Source organism: Anabrus simplex, chromosome 6 (genome assembly GCF_040414725.1).
Source record: "Anabrus simplex isolate iqAnaSimp1 chromosome 6, ASM4041472v1, whole genome shotgun sequence".
NCBI classification, from domain to species: domain Eukaryota; kingdom Metazoa; phylum Arthropoda; class Insecta; order Orthoptera; family Tettigoniidae; genus Anabrus; species Anabrus simplex.
The window spans coordinates 350,506,525-350,528,112 of NC_090270.1; the positions used below are offsets into that span (position 1 = coordinate 350,506,525).

Below are 21,588 nucleotides of genomic sequence, written 5' to 3' on the forward strand. Positions count from 1 at the left end.
TTACTCTGTCTGCCATCTGACGGACCTAGAGTAAAACGGAACGTCGAAATTGACGAGCAGACAGCCAGATGGCGTCAAATCGAAATGTCTGCACACGGTAGCTGAGGCCATACGATTATTATTATTATTATTATTATTACCACATTGTTCTATTTATTTGTACACAAGAGCCTCGTTTATCCGGATTAAGTCGGACCGGAGCTGATTGGGATTATCAGAAGTCCAAAACTAAAAACAAGTACTGTACATATTATATAATCTAATAACGTAACTTGTACATCAGTTGTACAAGAAAATACGGGAACTTTTCTCTTACATTTATGACTTTTTATGCTCCAAAATAATGTGTAAGTTTTTTCTGTTTTACATTTGTATAGTCTTTGCATGCAGCACGTTTTACTGTCGGTGTGGCTTCAGCCAAGGATTCTAAATAGGCCATAATTTTGTCCAGCTGCATTGTTGCCTCTCCATGAGTCATTGTTTCTCCTCGTGCTGTGCCGGTTTCATTTTCGAATTTACCATCAATGAATTAATACTTCATTGCGTTCAGAATAGCATGGGTTCAAATCCTACCTCGGCCATCCTGGGACTGGTATTCCACGGTTTTCCATTCTCGGTTCCAAGAAATCGCCTGAATGGTACCTGTGATAGACCATGGCCAAATTACTTCCAATTCCTGTCCTTAACTATCCTTGGCGGAAAAGGCATTCAAGAAGAATCAACACCGTAAAAGGAATATTGTACAAATAAAAATAAATTTTTATTACCTTCGATCCAGGTAAAGTGGAGATGAGGAGTGGGTTCTTGTGTATTTCAACAATAACATTCTCCTAGCGGCGTCATCACACTCTCGCGATAAAGTGGAGATGAGGAGTGGGTTCTTGTGTATTTCAACAATAACATTCTCCTAGCGGCGTCATCACACTCCGGAAGATCTCTCAATAAAGAGTAATTGGAGAGGTTACCCCACTCTTCTCTATGAGGTTCCAGTTCATCACCACTGGATTCATCACTACTACTTGCCTTCTTCCAGTAAAATCATCTTCAAACACTGGATAGTCATTGTCACTGATAATGCCGCAAATGCCAGTACTTTTTAATAATTTCACAACTTCATATTCACTCATTTTCAACTTCAAACTCTGCGACAAGTAAACACGTTTTTGCTGTTGATCAACATTCAACGAGGGTAACGTCCCGTCAGCTGTCACCAGTTTTAGAGATGCACAATTCACAACAGCCATCTATAGACACTGGAAACGTTTCCTGTCGTTCTGAATGGGAATGGGAATGCTGAATGGGAGAAAGAGAACTACAGCTTGGTAATGCCCATCAGCATTTATGTAAACCTCTCAAACGAAAAGGGACATCTTGTTGTGGCAGGTATTGTTTACTGTATACCTCTCACATCTTGTTGTGGCAGGTATTGTTTACTGTATACCTCTCACATCTTGTTGTGGCAGGTATTGTTTACTGTATACCTCTCACATCTTGTTATGGCAGGTATTGTTTACTGTATACCTCTCACATCTTGTTATAGCAGGTATTGTTTACTGTATACCTCTCACATCTTGTTGTGGCAGGCATTGTTTACTGTATACCTCTCACATCTTGTTGTGTCAGGTATTGTTTACTGTATACCTCTCACATCTTGTTGTGGCAGGCATTGTTTACTGTATACCTCTCACATCTTGTTGTGGCAGGTATTGTTTACTGTATACCTCTCACATCTTGGTGTGGCAGGTATTGTTTACTGTATACCTCTCACATCTTGTTGTGGCAGGTATTGTTTACTGTATACCTCTCACATCTTGTTGTGGCAGGTATTGTTTACTGTACACCTCTCACATCTTGTTGTGGCAGGTATTGTTTACTGTATACCTCTCACATCTTGTTATGGCAGGTATTGTTTACTGTATACCTCTCACATCTCGTTGTGGCAGGTATTGTTTACTGTATACCTCTCACATCTTGTTGTGGCAGGTATTGTTTACTGTATACCTCTCACATCTTGTTATAGCAGGTATTGTTTACTGTATACCTCTCACATCTTGTTGTGTCAGGCATTGTTTACTGTATACCTCTCACATCTTGTTGTGTCAGGCATTGTTTACTGTATACCTCTCACATCTTGTTGTGGCGGGTATTGTTTACTGTATACCTCTCACATCTTGTTGTGGCAGGTATTGTTTACTGTATACCTCTCACATCTTGTTGTGGCAGGTATTGTTTACTGTATACCTCTCACATCTTGTTGTGGCAGGTATTGTTTACTGTATACCTCTCACATCTTGTTATGGCAGGTATTGTTTACTGTATACCTCTCACATCATGTTGTGGCAGGTATTGTTTACTGTATACCTCTCACATCTTGTTGTGGCAGGTATTGTTTACTGTATACCTCTCACATCTTGTTGTGGCAGGTATTGTTTACTGTATACCTCTCACATCTTGTTGTGGCAGGTATTGTTTACTGTATACCTCTCACATCTTGTTATGGCAGGTATTGTTTACTGTATACCTCTCACATCTTGTTGTGGCAGGTATTGTTTACTGTATACCTCTCACATCTCGTTGTGGCAGGTATTGTTTACTGTATACCTCTCACATCTTGTTGTGGCGGGTATTGTTTACTGTATACCTCTCACATCATGTTGTGGCAGGCATTATTTACTGTATACCTCTCACATCTTGTTGTGGCGGGTATTGTTTACTGTATACCTCTCACATCTCGTTGTGGCAGGTATTGTTTACTGTATACCTCTCAGACGAAAAGGGATATCTTGTTATGGCAGGTATTGTTTACTGTATACCTCTCACATCTCGTTGTGGCAGGTATTGTTTACTGTATACCTCTCACATCTTGTTGTGGCAGGTATTGTTTACTGTATACCTCTCACATCTTGTTGTGGCAGGTATTGTTTACTGTATACCTCTCACATCTTGTTGTGGCAGGTATTGTTTACTGTATACCTCTCACATCTCGTTGTGGCAGGTATTGTTTACTGTATACCTCTCACATCTTGTTATGGCAGGTATTGTTTACTGTATACCTCTCACATCTCGTTGTGGCAGGTATTGTTTACTGTATACCTCTCAGACGAAAAGGGATATCTTGTTATGGCAGGTATTGTTTACTGTATACCTCTCACATCTCGTTGTGGCAGGTATTGTTTACTGTATACCTCTCACATCTTGTTGTGGCAGGTATTGTTTACTGTATACCTCTCACATCTCGTTGTGGCAGGTATTGTTTACTGTATACCTCTCACATCTTGTTGTGGCAGGTATTGTTTACTGTATACCTCTCACATCTTGTTGTGGCAGGTATTGTTTACTGTATACCTCTCACATCTTGTTGTGGCGGGTATTGTTTACTGTATACCTCTCACATCATGTTGTGGCAGGCATTATTTACTGTATACCTCTCACATCTTGTTGTGGCGGGTATTGTTTACTGTATACCTCTCACATCTCGTTGTGGCAGGTATTGTTTACTGTATACCTCTCAGACGAAAAGGGATATCTTGTTATGGCAGGTATTGTTTACTGTATACCTCTCACATCTCGTTGTGGCAGGTATTGTTTACTGTATACCTCTCACATCTTGTTGTGGCAGGTATTGTTTACTGTATACCTCTCACATCTTGTTGTGGCAGGTATTGTTTACTGTATACCTCTCACATCTTGTTGTGGCAGGTATTGTTTACTGTATACCTCTCACATCTTGTTATGGCAGGTATTGTTTACTGTATACCTCTCACATCTCGTTGTGGCAGGTATTGTTTACTGTATACCTCTCAGACGAAAAGGGATATCTTGTTATGGCAGGTATTGTTTACTGTATACCTCTCACATCTCGTTGTGGCAGGTATTGTTTACTGTATACCTCTCACATCTTGTTGTGGCAGGTATTGTTTACTGTATACCTCTCACATCTTGTTATGGCAGCTATTGTTTACTGTATACCTCTCACATCTTGTTATGGCAGGTATTGTTTACTGTATACCTCTCACATCTTGTTATGGCAGGTATTGTTTACTGTATACCTCTCACATCTGGTTATGGCAGGTATTGTTTACTGTATACCTCTCACATCTTGTTATGGCAGGTATTGTTTACTGTATACCTCTCACATCTTGTTGTGGCAGGCATTATTTACTGTATACCTCTCACATCTTGTTGTGGCGGGTATTGTTTACTGTATACCTCTCACATCTTGTTGTGGCAGGTATTGTTTACTGTATACCTCTCACATCTCGTTGTGGCAGGTATTGTTTACTGTATACCTCTCACATCTGGTTATGGCAGGTATTGTTTACTGTATACCTCTCACATCTTGTTATGGCAGGTATTGTTTACTGTATACCTCTCACATCTTGTTATGGCAGGCATTATTTACTGTATACCTCTCACATCTCGTTGTGGCAGGTATTATTTACTTTATACCTCTCACATCTTGTTGTGGCAGGCATTGTTTACTGTATACCTCTCACATCTTGTTGTGGCAGGTATTGTTTACTGTATACCTCTCACATCATGTTGTGGCAGGTATTGTTTACTGTATACCTCTCACATCTCGTTGTGGCAGGTATTGTTTACTGTATACCTCTCACATCTTGTTATGGCAGGTATTGTTTACTGTATACCTCTCACATCTCGTTGTGGCAGGTATTGTTTACTGTATACCTCTCACATCTCGTTGTGGCAGGTATTATTTACTTTATACCTCTCACATCTTGTTGTGGCAGGCATTGTTTACTGTATACCTCTCACATCTTGTTGTGGCAGGTATTGTTTACTGTATACCTCTCACATCATGTTGTGGCAGGTATTGTTTACTGTATACCTCTCACATCTCGTTGTGGCAGGTATTGTTTACTGTATACCTCTCACATCTCGTTGTGGCAGGTATTGTTTACTGTATACCTCTCACATCTTGTTATGGCAGGTATTGTTTACTGTATACCTCTCACATCTCGTTGTGGCAGGTATTGTTTACTGTATACCTCTCACATCTCGTTGTGGCAGGTATTGTTTACTGTATACCTCTCACATCTGGTTGTGGCAGGTATTGTTTACTGTATACCTCTCACATCTCGTTGTGGCAGGTATTGTTTACTGTATACCTCTCACATCTTGTTGTGGCAGGTATTGTTTACTGTATACCTCTCACATCTCGTTGTGGCAGGTATTGTTTACTGTATACCTCTCACATCTTGTTATGGCAGGTATTGTTTACTGTATACCTCTCACATCTCGTTGTGGCAGGTATTGTTTACTGTATACCTCTCAGACGAAAAGGGATATCTTGTTATGGCAGGTATTGTTTACTGTATACCTCTCACATCTCGTTGTGGCAGGTATTGTTTACTGTATACCTCTCACATCTTGTTGTGGCAGGTATTGTTTACTGTATACCTCTCACATCTTGTTATGGCAGCTATTGTTTACTGTATACCTCTCACATCTTGTTATGGCAGGTATTGTTTACTGTATACCTCTCACATCTTGTTATGGCAGGTATTGTTTACTGTATACCTCTCACATCTTGTTATGGCAGGTATTGTTTACTGTATACCTCTCACATCTTGTTGTGGCAGGTATTATTTACTTTATACCTCTCACATCTTGTTGTGGCAGGCATTGTTTACTGTATACCTCTCACATCTTGTTATGGCAGGTATTGTTTACTGTATACCTCTCACATCTTGTTATGGCAGGCATTATTTACTGTATACCTCTCACATCTTGTTATGGCAGGTATTGTTTACTGTATACCTCTCACATCTTGTTGTGGCAGGTATTGTTTACTGTATACCTCTCACATCTTGTTGTGGCAGGTATTGTTTACTGTATACCTCTCACATCTTGTTATGGCAGGTATTGTTTACTGTATACCTCTCACATCTTGTTGTGGCAGGTATTGTTTACTGTATACCTCTCACATCTCGTTGTGGCAGGTATTGTTTACTGTATACCTCTCACATCTTGTTGTGGCAGGTATTGTTTACTGTATACCTCTCACATCTCGTTGTGGCAGGTATTGTTTACTGTATACCTCTCACATCTTGTTATGGCAGGCATTATTTACTGTATACCTCTCACATCTTGTTATGGCAGGTATTGTTTACTGTATACCTCTCACATCTCGTTGTGGCAGGTATTGTTTACTGTATACCTCTCAGACGAAAAGGGATATCTTGTTATGGCAGGCATTGTTTACTGTATACCTCTCACATCTTGTTGTGGCAGGTATTGTTTACTGTATACCTCTCACATCATGTTGTGGCAGGCATTATTTACTGTATACCTCTCACATCTTGTTGTGGCAGGCATGATTTACTGTATACCTCTCAGACGAAAAGGGATATCTTGCTGTGCCAGGCATTACTCTAATCAGGAAACCTTCGTCTTTCATACAACGCTCTTCCGAGATCCCTAATATGCCGGTAGAACTCAGGAGAGGCTATTTTGTGAAGCAATGCATATGCAGCAGCGAGGTTTAGAAAGGGGTAATTTTATTTTCCCATAACGACAAGTTGTCTCTTTTTCAGAAGCCGACATTCATTGCTTTTAACATTTTTATCAAGTTCATTTCGGTTCCAATCACTTTTGAAATCAATATCAGCTGCAGAGAAAGAAGCAGACTATTATAATCCAATATGTATTTAATTTGCTCGTACTGAAAGTGTTACTTCTCCGACAAGAGGTCCCTCTTCGCTTTCTGCCTCACACAATAAGTGTAAGTGCTGTTAGGAATAGCAATAGGGCCACACCTGCAGTGTCAGTGGGTTGGAGGAAATGTTGCAAGCAGCTTGGCCTATGACAAAACTGAGCATGATGGCTAATGAAGGATTATGAAGTTAACACTTAATTTGCAAAGGCTTGCAGACTGAATATTGAAATTTATAGCATTCTATTATGAATTTGTATGTAATGTATCCTTCTACCTGTCATGAATTATGCCTGATTAAGCCCTTCTTTGCGTCAGGTTCATGGCCCATCTGAATGGCCCTCTGAATCTAACTAAAACTTATTCTGCAAGGACAAGAATCAGTGCACATAACTGTGAATGAGAACTATATTGCAGTAAGGGATCACATCTATTTTATTAATCTAAGATAAGGAACTCAAATGCAAGTAATAAAAGAAATATGAATCACTTTGAAATAGCCACACAGCCATCTGTCATTGACTCTCGGGATAAGGAGACTATTAATGAACAATGTGTTTTACATAACACAGAGAAACTTCTCCTGGTTTATACAGGCATGGACAATTATTGACACAAGTAAGTTCACTACAGATATGGGATTGTCCCTGTAACCCCCCAAAAAGACACAGATTCTCAACGTTGTGGTCGCGGCCATAACAGCACGGATGGGAGTGAACCCACACCCTTCAAGTGCCAGCAACCGAACAACAAAATGAGTCGAACAAGTCAACAAATACAAGAACGCAAACAGTTCCATAAATTACTTGGAAATCTGTGCAAGTACATTGCAATAAGAATGGAAATCTCATCTTGAGAATAGGCACACCAGTAACAAACCCTCGGATCGTCAACTGGGCTTCGTCTTTAGTCGAAGTGATGACTATCATAGTTATGACATCCCTTCCTAATTGTACAAGGTGCTCTTTGGTTCAGAACCCAGATTTCCTCTTGCTTGCTGACAGGACAAGGTCAGGCTAAATTCCACACAATGTCCCTCTAAATGATTCGACAACAGCTGGAGTTTCTTCCCTCAGCCAGACGCAAACAACAAAAACACTGTTAAATTGCCACCAGCGGGCGTATTTCAACGTGCACATATTTTACTTCCTCGACTGTTTCTCAGTCACTGCATTAATCCCATTATCTATATTCATGACCAGTGTCTCAATACTTTCTTAGCTCTCTCGGCATGGCCTTCTATTTTCTAGCTTCCCGATTTGATCTTTAACATGGGAGCTAAGCCCCTTATACAAGATATACACAAGTAAGTTAGTATGTACGATAAATTAAAACGTAGTGATCTCTCCTATAAGACAAACCATAAAAAACATGCATTTCCAGGCCTGTTTTAGTTAATAATAAAACTAACTTTGCCATGATGCAGCATGAACAATTTATATTTACAAAACTGACTGCGACAACAAATCTCTTACATATTCCGTTCATTAAAAGTCGTCTGTTTGCTTGTCAGCCCATCATCGTGCTGGTGACGACCGTTGGAACATCACACTAGTGACGCCGTTGATCAGTCTGCCACTGCAGGAGAAAGAACATTTTAAATGATTATCATCTCTCGACACACATGTGTGGTAAGAAGTACTGAGGTTTGCCCCCTCACTCCACTAAAATAGCCTCTTCTGTAGTTTTTTGTTTGTTTTGCCTCACTACTTCCCTTAGGTACAAAATATTCTGCTTGTTATTCCTCAAAATGTGGACAGACATGAACAAGGGTTGCCTAGCACCAAGGTAGCTAATTCAAGTAGCTTGCACTTCACCTTTGATTACTGTATTTTATGGTTTGCTTCTACTTAATAATTTATTTCTTAATCCAATAAATACTTGAGATATTACACTTACCCATGATGCTATCTGCCCAGCATCTGCTCAGATTTTCTGTTTAACAGTTATCTTCCTTTCTCTGCTACACAGACAAAAAAAGAGACTCTCATAGTTTGCCATCAGGGGAGTATCTGTAGTAAAATTCAGTCCTGGGATCACTGCTTCATCAGATGAAACCAGTTTTCTAACTGGTTAAACCTGTACAAATGTGTCCAAATAATTTAGGAGACAACAGTGAAAATCTGATAGCTATAAAACATTTGTTTTCTTTTTAATAACCTGCTACAACTTGTACATTAAGTGAATTACATTTTTGTGTTTCATTTTCAGGAAGCAGTTGTTCAGTTAACCACTGATAAACCAGAGGAGATAGAGGTTGAACCTGACCATGTGTTTCCTGACCCAAGCTTGGAGGAGGACGAAAGAACTCAGGTTCCTTGACTTCCGTTTTGGTTTGAAATAGTTCTATGGCATTTGTCAAAACAGTTCGTTGTAATATTTTACCAAAGATAATGGAAAGATATATCTGCTTATCAGAGTTTGAAAGCAAAATTAATCAAATTAATTACAATGAATACTTAATGAGTAATTATTGTGTATCCAACTCTTCTCCCATTTCTTTACGGGGTCTGATATGAAGTGAGATAAATTTTCATAGTGAGTATTTATGATTGGATGCCCTTCCTGACATCAAGCTCATCAGTCGAGTTAATGAAACAAAATGAATGACATATGATAGCAGAAAGGGAGAGTGTTAAAGCTTAACATCTCCATCAGACAGAACATTCTGGAAAGGTTTGGATTTGAACTCAGGCTTTTGACCCGCCAATGTTTTGATAGTGAATATTTTCTTAACCAACGAGCCTCAAACCAGGGTGTCAGTCTGTACACGCTTGACAATCATGGGCACTGGGGGGGGGGCTTGTATTTGTAATCATTACTTCTCCCAAAAAAGTTATCTTTACTCGTAATGCACTTCTTGAAATATGCTGTACATTGCATCGAGCGCTCGCAAGGTTGGCAATATTCCAGCTCCATGCGAAAGAAATGTCAGTGTAGCAGTGGGTGCCACCCCTTTCCACGACGTGGTTGACTAGACACCACTACAAGCCTCCTTTCTCCGACAGTGCACCACCTCCAGTTCTACAAACGCCTTCTGTTGGCATTAATATCAAATTTTAAGGTCCCGGAAGAGAGACATAATTTAATGTTTTGAATATGAAAGTGTTCAAGTTGTAAAATTACCTCTGTCACCATAGCGTGATTATTTCACGATTGAAGAAGCCTAAACAGTTTGAATAATTAAATATTTGCAATTGGTGCAATTAAATTTTGCCTCCCTCTTTGGAACTAAATTTTAGATTGTCATCAGCTGTTACTCCTATCCGAGTATACGTTTTTCACCTAAAGTTCGTATTTAGTCTGCTTTGTGCAGGTGACATTGATGGCTCAACAAGTCAATCCTTGCATAGAACTTGCAGCCAAATTTGGTACACCTGAGAGTCGTGGGGGGTGAACGTGTTTGAAACTGCTGGAGGGCAGTGGAAGTGAGTGCCAAGTACTGGTGTCCTTGTTTGTGCTCTTCATGAGCTGATCCTTGTAGCGTTTCAGAGGGGCACTGCACCCACTGTGTGAATCTATTTAAAATAGTTTATGGTGGGTCCACTTTGTCAACACACTTTACTTATCATACATGATTCAGGGAAAATATCCATTCCCTTCCTCAGTGATGTCAATTCAGGGAATGAACAATATGACACTATCTTTAGTTTTCATACATTTTAAAGGAGGATTCAGCATATCATGAATAAAGAAACCAATTATGAAAATGATCATTACATAAAGTTTATTATTTTAATGAATTGAAATGAGAATACCTAAATAAATTGAAGATCTTCACGTTTTTTGTTCACAAGGTGGATCCAACATAAACAGTTTCTTGTCACTCATGCGTTCGACCTGTCCAATCCATCTGAGCCGGTGACTGATGACGGAGGCTTCTATATTGTTCATCTGTGCCCTTTCAAGAACTGCAACATTGGTTACATAATCCTCCCATTTGATATTCATGATGATCTCAAACATTCCAGTTTCTTGATGTGACGGTGGTTAGAGCCCATGTTTCATATCAGTTCAGTAATGCAGAGACAACAGCAGCTTCGTACACCATCGTTTTATTGGATATTTTAGAACTTTATTTGAAAAGGCTTAACAGGAATGATGTTGGAATAAATAAACAAAGGACTGCTTACTAATGGGAACCAGCCCAGTCGTCTAGGCTCCTTCTATAGGCCTACAGAACACTGGGATGAGAATTTTCTCAGCTGGAATTCAAATGAAATTCAATCAAATGAAAGTTGACTTGGTGGGAATATACAATCATTTTTTAAAGTGGAGGCCATTTTCTTTTCAGGTTTTACTTAGTTAATACATAATCTTTAATTTTCCGGTATGTTAAAAATAATGCAAGATTGAAAACTAGTAGAAAATAGCTTGCATAACAGCATCCAGACTTGACAATTGACCAGGGTCACCCTTGACATTGAACACTCTGAATTGCTTGGAAACACGATAAGAATATGGATCATTCATCACAATAACTGTACTGTGAGTCATTCCGATGTAAAATGGTGCATTCTACCCCTGGAGATATGTTGTAGGAGAAGAGCTTTGTTTGGCTAATCTCAGGAACTAATTCTATAGCTATAGGCTATATTTTTCTTTCAAAACAATTTGAGGGGGGGGGGGAGGGGCAATGCAGGGAGTTATAAAAATACCAGACTAACATAGGCGAAATATCGAATTTGTCGTACAAGTACAAAACAAAGCTTAATTTAAGCCTCTTGATGTGAAGAAGAAAATTTGGTTAGCCCTATGGGCCTGAAAACTATGTATTAAGGCCCTAAAGCCAACCATTATGGAGATATTGGCACCACACCACCCCTGCTCTAGGAATCGGATAAAGAAATGAACTGCCGTAGCCATGGCAACGTCAGCTCCAGGATCCTTACAGCAGCAAGATTACCTACAATATATCACAAAAACCAAACATGTTACAGACATGAAAATTGGTACTTCGAATCTCCTTTCAAAATAAAGAAACCCTATTTTTTTACTTAAAAGAGAACTGTTTGTCACATGTAGAGTTCCATGCCAGCTGTCCCAAAAGGCAAAGCCAGAAACGTGGTTTACAAACAGGTTCTGGGGTGAATGAAATGCAAGTTTTCAGTGAAGGTCTTAGTGCAGTACCGAGGAACAAGTAACAGCTAGTGTCTGTATAATATGATGGAAAACACAGTGTGTTGCTATATTTTCCATCAACAAAGTTACGAACCCTCTGCTTGACTCCGGTTGTGTTGAGCACGCATTCTCATCAGAATAGCGCTGCGCAGCCACACTCCAAGAGATGCACTCGTATTGCTATTGGCACTACAGTAGTGTGGTGAGGAAACGTTGCACGGTCTATATTCAAAGTCAAGTATCTCTGCTGTGAGAAGAATAGGCAGTGTGCAGTAAGTTCACAAAATATTGTAAAGACATTGAAGACAGAAGTTTTACGTAAGATTGTTTATTCTTGGTCATTATAATCACCCATTCTCAGTCAATAACATGTCCACACATTGAAATTGTACATGTGTAATAAAAATTACTTGATGGAATGTGATGTTCACTCGGGAATAAAACGTCATTCTGTTATTAATTTAATGTTTTCTTTTCTTAATGTTTCATTAGTTTTGATGACAGATTAGAAAACTTTTAAGTCTGTAATGTTCATCAGTTGCTTCAATAAAAACTTTTAACCTTACGAGGGAGTGTTTGTTGGTGTGTGTACCAAGCTAACGACTAGTTAGGTAGGATGAAACTAACTAGAACCTGCTTGTTCAGATACAACACACAGAGAGCCGCATTTCCACAGTAGAACCTCCATAATTCAAAATTGGTTAATTCAAAATTCTGCCTAATACAAAGAAGCTCTTGTTCCCAGAAACATGAGATACGGTTCTGCATATTATTTAAATTGTTTAATTCAAAATACAGATAATTTGTAATTTGAAGTACAATGTCGGCCCCATTACCGAAAATCAGACTTTTAATTAGAAATTGCCTTTACAGTAAAAAAATAGTATGTTACAGAGTAATTTAAATTCAAAATTTATCCGCATCATGATAGAACGCGTCTTGCAGAATGTGCAGGGGTAGCTTTCTGCACTTTCACACAGTTCGGTGTGTCTGCAGTGTGCTTCATAATTGTTAAGTTAGAGTGAAATCAGAATTCTTTTGTATTCAACATTTTTAAGGATATCAGCCAGCAGGCATTGACACTGGCAATGCCGACAGTTGACGATATTGTCATTGCCGATGAAACTGCACAGTCTTATAGGAGAAAGTGGCAGCCGGTCATTGTACTCTCCCATCGTAGAGCCACAATGTTGTAAGGGCGTCGGGCACATTCCGTGCATGTACAAAGCATCTAAAAATGCAAACAGTAAAGTAATCCATAATAAAATGCATTTGCACAGGGGAACCAGCATAATTTATCCTCGTCTTTGAATCGTGTGGTTTTTTTCTTTCGTTGTGTGAGGTTACGTTTGTCAATGGTTTATCCAAGTGCATTATTTGAACATTGTAAATGCACCTTGTTGGATACATTTCGGAAATAGTTTTTTCCATGGCATTTTAAACTGTGAATGAAGGTGATTACATGCATTAATGGATCTGTGGGTACTTTGTGACACGGCAACTGTTTACATCTCCCAAGTACGAGAGAAGTGCCATGGTGCAATAGAGTGGCTGTATTGTGTTATCATGCAGAAGGATGCGAGACACTTTCTCCCCTCGTCATAGGAAAGTTCGATTAGCCACAATGTTTTAAGGGCATTGAGGACTTTCTTTGTAAGTTCATGGCATCTAAAATGCATACAGTACAATAATCCAATGAATAAAGCACTTGCACATCTGAGCCAGCACAGATTTCTCCTCGTTATTGAATCGTGCTTGTTTTCTTTTTCTTTCTTTCTTTCATTCATTCTTTCTTTCTTTCTTTCTTTCTTTCTTTCTTTCTTTCTTTCTTTCTTTCTTTGTTTCTTTCTTTCTTTCATTGCCTTAGAATATTTTGTAACATGGCAAGGGTTGGCACTTCTTAATTACGAATTGGCGGTTAATTCGAAATCGCGTAATCAGAAGTCTAATCTTTTAGTCCCAACAACTTCGAATTAATGAGGTTTTACTGTATATATTTTTCATTAATCTATTTTTGCATCTTATATACTGATAGGACAAATAATAATAGAACACATTGCAAACAGTTATGCCCAGAGTTGATACTTGAGGAAAGAGTCGGCAAAAAGTAATTTTTACTTGCATGTTTGTGTCATTTCTTTGTTAAATAAGAATGTGATTTCTTATAGACTGTTTACATTTGCTTGTTCTAGTGTCAGAATTAAAGCCATTGTTTGTATGGTTGATAGAGTAATGTGCAGAATGTTGGCTTGCATTATATTTATTTACTGATAACAATTTTTTATGGTAAGGAACTGACAAAATTATAGATAAAATGCTTTGTATAGCATCAGAAGTTAGATAAGAGTTATAACCTTGTAAATGAGCATGGAGCTTTAATGTTTAGTATTATTAATATAATTTAGTTTTTCTGAAACTGTAAATTCCAGTAATTAGAGTGTAGTCTAATGTTTTTGTTCTTCCCTTTCCATGTAACGAACATCCAGGTAGCACTCATTTCAGAATTCGAAGGCGATAATCAGATTACATAGTTTATTTTTGTGTTGAGAGATCCCAGGCAATATAAAAGTCCCTCTTCTTCTTGCAGGATGACAAGAATGAAACTGACAATGAAGAGCATGATGACATCACTCTTTCAAATGAGTAAGTGACAGGCCATTAAATCTCATTGTTTTAATAACTCCTCTGATAATTGCTGCGTTTCTTGTATCCAAAACTCTCACTTGTTTTGATTGTTCTTTCCAAATCTGTATCTTCAAGTAAGCCCACCTGGTTGTCATAATTGTTGAGGCATTATGGTTTTATGGTCAGGCATTTTAGTTAGCCAGTTTGAGTCCATTGGAGAAAAAATCTTAACCTTGAATGATAATTATGAAACCTTATCAATACTTGTATTACTTATGATGAGTTACAATTGGTCAGTATGTGTCTTGGCTTGTTTAAAGCTGATGAACAGTGGTAAAGAATAATCATTCTGTTATGAACTAAAAGACATATATAAAATGTATATTAAAAACATATGAACCTTCATGAGAATGACTCAAAATTAATGTCCCTAGAAAAGACTTGAATGACATGTATGTACATACATAAAATGATTGATCCTTGTTAAAATCACAGCCAGTTTTCTTGGTACCATTTTCAAAGAAGCAGTGTTATGTTAAAACATTGCACATAAATGAGGTGATGTTGTGTTAGAAAATATGTTTTTCATGAAATGGGGCTAGAAACCTAGTAGAACACTGGAGATCTTAGAAAATTCTTAAAAAAAGGCCCAATTGCATGCACAATTTTGGAGATGGAATTGCCCATTTGTATGGCCCTGAATTTGGCCGTGATTGAACGTGCCATCATGTGCGTGCCTTTACGGGGCATTCGCCAGGCCAACCTCGGTGCTATTTTGCTAAGCATGCACCTATTTCTGATTCATTTCATTATGTGTATACTTATACCGCCTTCTGCAAAGAAGACCAAAAGTATTATCAATTCACTTGATATTTTATCTTGTTAGAACATACTTATTTCATATTTAAATGACAGACAACAGCCTCTAGGTTGCAATATATTTCTGGTAGTGTCATAAGAGTGTATGCAGCTATGTGTTTTCAAATAACGTACCAATTGTACGTTTCAAACCTGACATTGACTTATCTCTAGAAGACTGCATCATATAGTGCTCATATTTATGTACTTGCCATATATGTTGAAACTTGTGATATCAAACCATGCCACATTTAATATATTTCAATCATTTTAAATTGAAGAAATCCAAGTTAGTGGTTTTGCTCCTTTGTCTTCTGAAACTGTGAAACATTATTTTTATTAGAAGTAAATCTAGAAACATTCAGTTTCTTGTTTTGAAGTAGGCCACAACTTCTCAAGTAACAATATTGTACCTATGCCTGTTTTTCAATACAGTTGATGGCTGAAAGGGTTGCATTTCGAAATTTGTACTTTTTTGGAGAAGAGTTTAAGTTTTACCAACTGCTCCTCAAAAATACACTTATTATAAACCTGTGAAAATTGGTATGTGCATGGTTTTTATATCATTGAATACAAACTGACAAGGAATTAAAACTAAAGATGTTAACCTTTTGAAGTAATTAAAACTACAAATGTCAGATCGTTGAAAATTTTGAAAGTGCTTCCCGGCATGAATACATTAGATTTTGAGTTCTAACAATGTTGGAGATTGTAGAGTTCCAAATAGATTAAACCTTAATGATGAAAATTTCCAAAATGCCCTTCTTTGAGTCGTAGCCTTTTTATTCTCAGCTGTCAAGTTGTATACATGGGCCTCATGGAATATTACTTCTTCTTTTTCAATCTGTTGTAGGGATGACATTACATCGTGTTCGGATTCCATTGAAAAGCAATTTTCATGCTCATGTCGTGAAGAGACTTGCGATCTTCATAAGCACGTGTTGAAGCATACTGCCGATAGGCCGTACCTCTGTGAAATTTGCAACAGGACATTTACTCAAAGACACCACCTAAGAGACCATAGTCTAACTCACACCGGTGTCAAACCATTTGGCTGTAAAACATGTGGGAAGTCCTTCACACGTTCAAGTAGGTTAAAAACCCACATGTTTATACACTCCGGAGAGAAACCCTTTTCTTGTGAAACATGTGGAAAGACCTTCAGGGAAGGTGGTGAACTTAGCCTACACAGGAAAATTCACACTGGTGTGAAGGCACCACATGCATGTACTTGGTGTGACAAGACGTTCTTCAAACGTAGTAATTTGAATTCCCATATGCTTACACATTCAAAGGAGAAACCGCATATCTGTGCTACGTGTGGCAAGGCTTTCAGCCAAAGTGGAAGCTTGAATGTCCATATGCTGGTTCATTCAGGAGAGAAACGACATGCCTGCACGATCTGCGGTAAGAGGTTTACATTGCGCAGTAGTCTCAATGATCACATACTTTTACATTCTGGGGAGAAACCGCATGTTTGTAATGTCTGTGGCAAATCCTTCACACAACGTAGCCAACTTAAGCCGCATATGGTGCTCCACACTGGTGAAAAAGAACATGAATGTACTGTATGTGGAAAGACCTTCGCACTACGTAGTTATCTGAGAAATCACATGTCGGTGCACTCTGGGCAACGGCGACACACTTGCTCATCGTGCGGAAAGGTATTTGCTAGTCGTAAATCACATGCTGATCATATGTCGCAGCATACAGATAATGAAGTTGAGTCTCCCTCATTACTTTTTGTGGGGCATCAACTTACTGATCACATTTGAGGACTATATTTGATTCTCTCATAACTGTCACTTTGGGACCGATATACAGAGAAATTTACTATCGCACAGAACACAGTATCAGCTAGTTGACATTGACTAAAGGAAGTATCTCTCATTAACGTGGTGACTGCAATAGAGTAAAGATATGTTGTTTGATAATGAAATAAGTACAGTTCTATAGACCTATGGTATAGCCGGTTAATGCCATTTTTTTCAGTCTTGATAAAATTGATTTTGCTGATGCATCTTGTTCGTTTCTGTAGTCACATCACAATTATGTGGGTTGCTCTGTAGACTGTCGCCTTGATGTTTATCAGTTGTGCTCTTCATCAGTTTGCAATATCATAATGGTGATTTCATCATGTTTAACTCCTTTGTTGGTGACCTAGGCAATCTCTCTGTCAGTTAGCTCCTCTTATTGTTTAGTCAAAAGATAGACTGATGTCTCGTAATTTATGTTATATATATATGTATTAAAAATGATAGTTTGAGAGTCTACATTTAATCACCCCACCATTGGAACCTCTTGTTATAGTGTGAAATGTATCCTCCTTGGGGCTTCATAAGCCAACCAAGGACATAACTGTCACAAGCGAAGAGATCCTGATCCTTCAGAAGTGCAAAAACTGGGCCAAATTTCCATTGATCTGTAAGCACCATATCGATGTCTGATATCATAGAGCATAAGCACTCTTTGTGGTAGTTTTCCTGGCTGAAACTCCACTTTCAGAAGAATTGTATCAGGCCTTGTTTTCATTTGAATGTAAACTTAAATGGGAATGTTGTCTGAAATTTTTCAACAACTTAATAGACTCTTCTGTTTCTACAAACACTTGACCCTGCTGTACTGTGAGCCCTTGGCTGTCTTGTCAGAACTGTGCTTAAGTCATTTTATGCAGTGTCCAGTTATATGCCCCACTGAAAAGTACGTAAATCGTTGGCGATTTCTGTTATTTCAGTATTGGGACAGGTGATCAGATATACCAAGGAGTGGGATGCAGAACGGTATGTTACGTTCTTCAGTCTGTTGAGACTAATTCATGATTAAATAAAATTTAGAAGAAACTGAGAAAAGAAAACATGTAACGAGATTTACATACATTTTGATTTATTATTGTAAAACTTACAGCCTCCATGGCTTGGGCGGAAGTACGTCGGCCTCCTACAACTGGGTTCTGTGATTCAAATCGTGGTCACTCTGCATAAGATTTCTGCGGGTCAAAGCGGAGGTTGCATAGGTTTTTCTCCAGTTTTTCCCATTATTTTTCATTCTAGCAACACACTCCAGTATTCTTTCATGTATCAGCTATTAATCATTGCCCCAGGGGATTGTGACAGCCTTCAGCAGCCAGCACAGTTCCTATCCTTGCCACTAGATGATGATGGCATTTTGGCAAATATGAGTTATTGGCAGGACTGGAAACAGGCTCTAGGTTTGTATATTTTAAATTGTATTTGCTCATAAATTAATGAGCCTAAATCAAAAATGGAAAAAGAATGGCTTTCACTATAAGATAAAAAAAGGTCTAGTCTATTTGGAGTGAAGTTTCTTAAATCAGGACTCGTTTTCTTTTGGAAGAAGCCATGATTGTAGCAAAGCTACCAGCCCCTGGATCACGTCATATACATTATTAAAGAGGTAATATCTATTTGTTTTTCATTAATGCATTTCAGCACTTTTTGAAATGTATATTGAACTGTCAGGAACATAATAAAATTTTTAGTATCAACTGCACACTATGAAAATGTGAAGAATTTCTAGATGTAGTTGGAAATAGGAAACATTTTTTGTAACGCTTGAAAAATTCTGTTTTGCATGAGTATTTTCAAAGTTCAAAATTTTTGTACACTATATTCAATAAATTTTATGATCTAGGACTCAAGATAAGACATCATGATCAAGTCTCTGAGTAGAACAAAAGGTAAGTTAAAATGAAGCACTTTACATGGAAAAACCACTGAAGTGATATGCAAGATTGAAGAACACAAGCTTATCCCTCATAATCTGATCAAATATTTCGGCATATATAGAGCTTTGATATATAAGCCTGAGTAAGGCAAGTTATGTTCTGATCGTGGACTGTTCATGAATATCTTGCGGAATACTTTCTATGCATTAGTAGCTCTGAAGGAAATATTATTCAGGTTTGATTATCTTTTCTTTATAATCCTTTAGTGAGTGTCAAGCAGACCTTATGATCTTCAATGCCATACACTGTGAACATATCATGTAGCATGATATACTTGCATTTATCTTTTGAAAGTTGGTCCTATTCAACAATGTTATTAGTTAAACTGCACTAATGTGAGGTGAGTTTGTCTAATGCAGAATGTGAAGAATGATTGGCTACTAAGCATCTCTGTAATGTGTGCTCCTTACTGATGTAACTGTAGTCACTCCATTGCTCTAACAACAGTATCCTGATATAGAACTTGGTTAGTTTGTATGCTTTCAACAAATATAGTTGAGTGGTTATTTTTCTAAGTAACATGATAGCAAACTATTCCTGCCCTCATAGGTGGTTCTCTGGTCATGGTAGGAGTCAGTCAATGAGTTGGTTGGTTGTACTTTTCCTGCAATAATAGACCTAAAGTTCATTGTATTTCTAATGTAGTCCATAAGTTACACAAATAAATTAAAATATATTTCTGTCCTGGACTTGAATAGTGATTATTTGCTGGTAACCTGAGAGCAAGCCTTTCAAAAATACAGCATGATTACACTTTAATCTGTTCGCGTAAACGCTAGAACACAAAACCTCATAATATTGACCGGTAATTCGGCGAAAATGAGTTATTTGTATTGTCTTCACACACCATATTGCTGTCCATTGTAGTACTTTCCTAACTCGTTAAAAATGTTGTGGTGAGTTCTATTCCATGATGACGAGCAAAAAAATTCAATATCGAGTTGTAAATTTTACAAGGTTTCGTATTTACATGGTGCAGGTTAAGTATTGAATTTAGAATGATCAGCAATTTACGTTTGTGATAAATGTATGCAAGGCATGGAAGTGGGCCTACTAGTTTTTTTCCATTTTAATTGTTTTTAATGAGTATCTTCAGAGACACACTCCAGAGTTTTGTGCAGGAGGCTGAGTGGCCGGCCTTCTGATTGCAATGTAGCAGGTTCGATAATGGCTCAGTCCGGTGGTATTTGAAGGTGCTCAAATACATCAGCCTCTTGCCAGTACTTTTACTGGCACATAAAAGAACTCCTACGGGACAAAATTCTGGCACCTCGGTCTCTCCAAAAACTGTAAAAGTAGTTACTGGCATGTAAAGCAAATAACATTAATGAATTAGAGTTCTGTGCGAAAATTGTATTAATACTTCAAGATACAGGGGAGGGAAGTGATGGTAATGAGTGGAAAGCTGACAAAGAAGAGGACAGTACAGTATAGAACTAGACAATACTGATGACAAGTGTGTAGAGCAGTGAAGATACAGGGGAGGGAAGTGATGGTAATGAGTGGAATAGTGACAAAGAAGAGGACAGTACAGTATAGAACTAGACAATACTGATGACAAGTGTGTAGAGCAGTGAAGATACAGAGGAGGGAAGTGATGGTAATGAGTGGAAAGCTGACAAAGAAGAGGACAGTACAGTATAGAACTAGACAATACTGATGACAAGTGTGTAGAGCAGTGAAGATACAGGGGAGGGAAGTGATGGTAATGAGTGGAATAGTGACAAAGAAGAGGACAGTACAGTATAGAACTAGACAATACTGATGACAAGTGTGTAGAGCAGTGAAGATACAGAGGAGGGAAGTGATGGTAATGAGTGGAATAGTGACAAAGAAGAGGACAGTACATAATAGAACTAGACAATACTGATGACAAGTGTGTAGAGCAGTGAAGATACAGGGGAGGGAAGTGATGGTAATGAGTGGAATAGTGACAAAGAAGAGGACAGTACGGTATAGAACTAGACAATACTGATGACAAGTGTGTAGAGCAGTGAAGATACAGAGGAGGGAAGTGATGGTAATGAGTGGAATAGTGACAAAGAAGAGGACAGTACAGTATAGAACTAGACAATACTGATGACAAGTGTGTAGAGCAGTGAAGTGAGCAATTCTGTGAAGATCCAGAAGCCAGTGAAAATGAGTGTATAGAATCCTTTCTGAGAATCCAAATAATATTGTCCAATGAGTGAAGCACAAGCAAGACCGCTGAAATCTCGAGCTTGGATTCTGATCTACAGATAATTATATGGGGAGCTTTAGAAGTTGAGAGTGGACCCTCCCAAGTGGAAGTGGGATCCAGCAACATGAGCAGGACAGTTTGCGACATATGTCCTTCTAGACTGAGGTGAATGGTCACTTCATTTTGCATTCAGTGTTCGCGGGTATACTGCAAAGAACACTGTGCTATTATGTATGCAAATTGCTCCCGATGAATGAAACAGTTATGTGCGACCTTCACAAGCATAAGGAAGTCCTAGTGGCCTGAGGAGGGCTAACATGCTACTACGAAGAGGTCAGTTAGTCTTGGAAGGAGGCCAGTGCACATAATATGATGACAAAC

General features: G+C 38.4%; 1 protein-coding gene across 4 annotated transcripts in view; it reads left to right on the forward strand.

The window, feature by feature from the left end:
- LOC136875821 (zinc finger protein OZF) overlaps window positions 1–18,977 on the forward strand; it is an 88,788-nt gene extending 69,811 nt beyond the window's left edge. For 3 of the 4 annotated variants that reach the window (XM_067149443.2, XM_067149442.2, XM_068228181.1), the window contains exons 3-5: window positions 8,888–8,989; window positions 14,385–14,440; window positions 16,134–18,785. In XM_067149443.2, the coding sequence (XP_067005544.2) occupies window positions 8,888–8,989; window positions 14,385–14,440; window positions 16,134–17,055 (1,080 nt within the window). In that variant the 3' untranslated portion in view covers window positions 17,056–18,785. Of the gene's footprint in view, window positions 1–8,887; window positions 8,990–14,384; window positions 14,441–16,133; window positions 18,786–18,931 lie in introns of those variants that run through there. The other variant, XM_067149444.2, reaches the window with a different exon arrangement.
- Window positions 18,978–21,588: the final 2,611 nt, after the last annotated feature.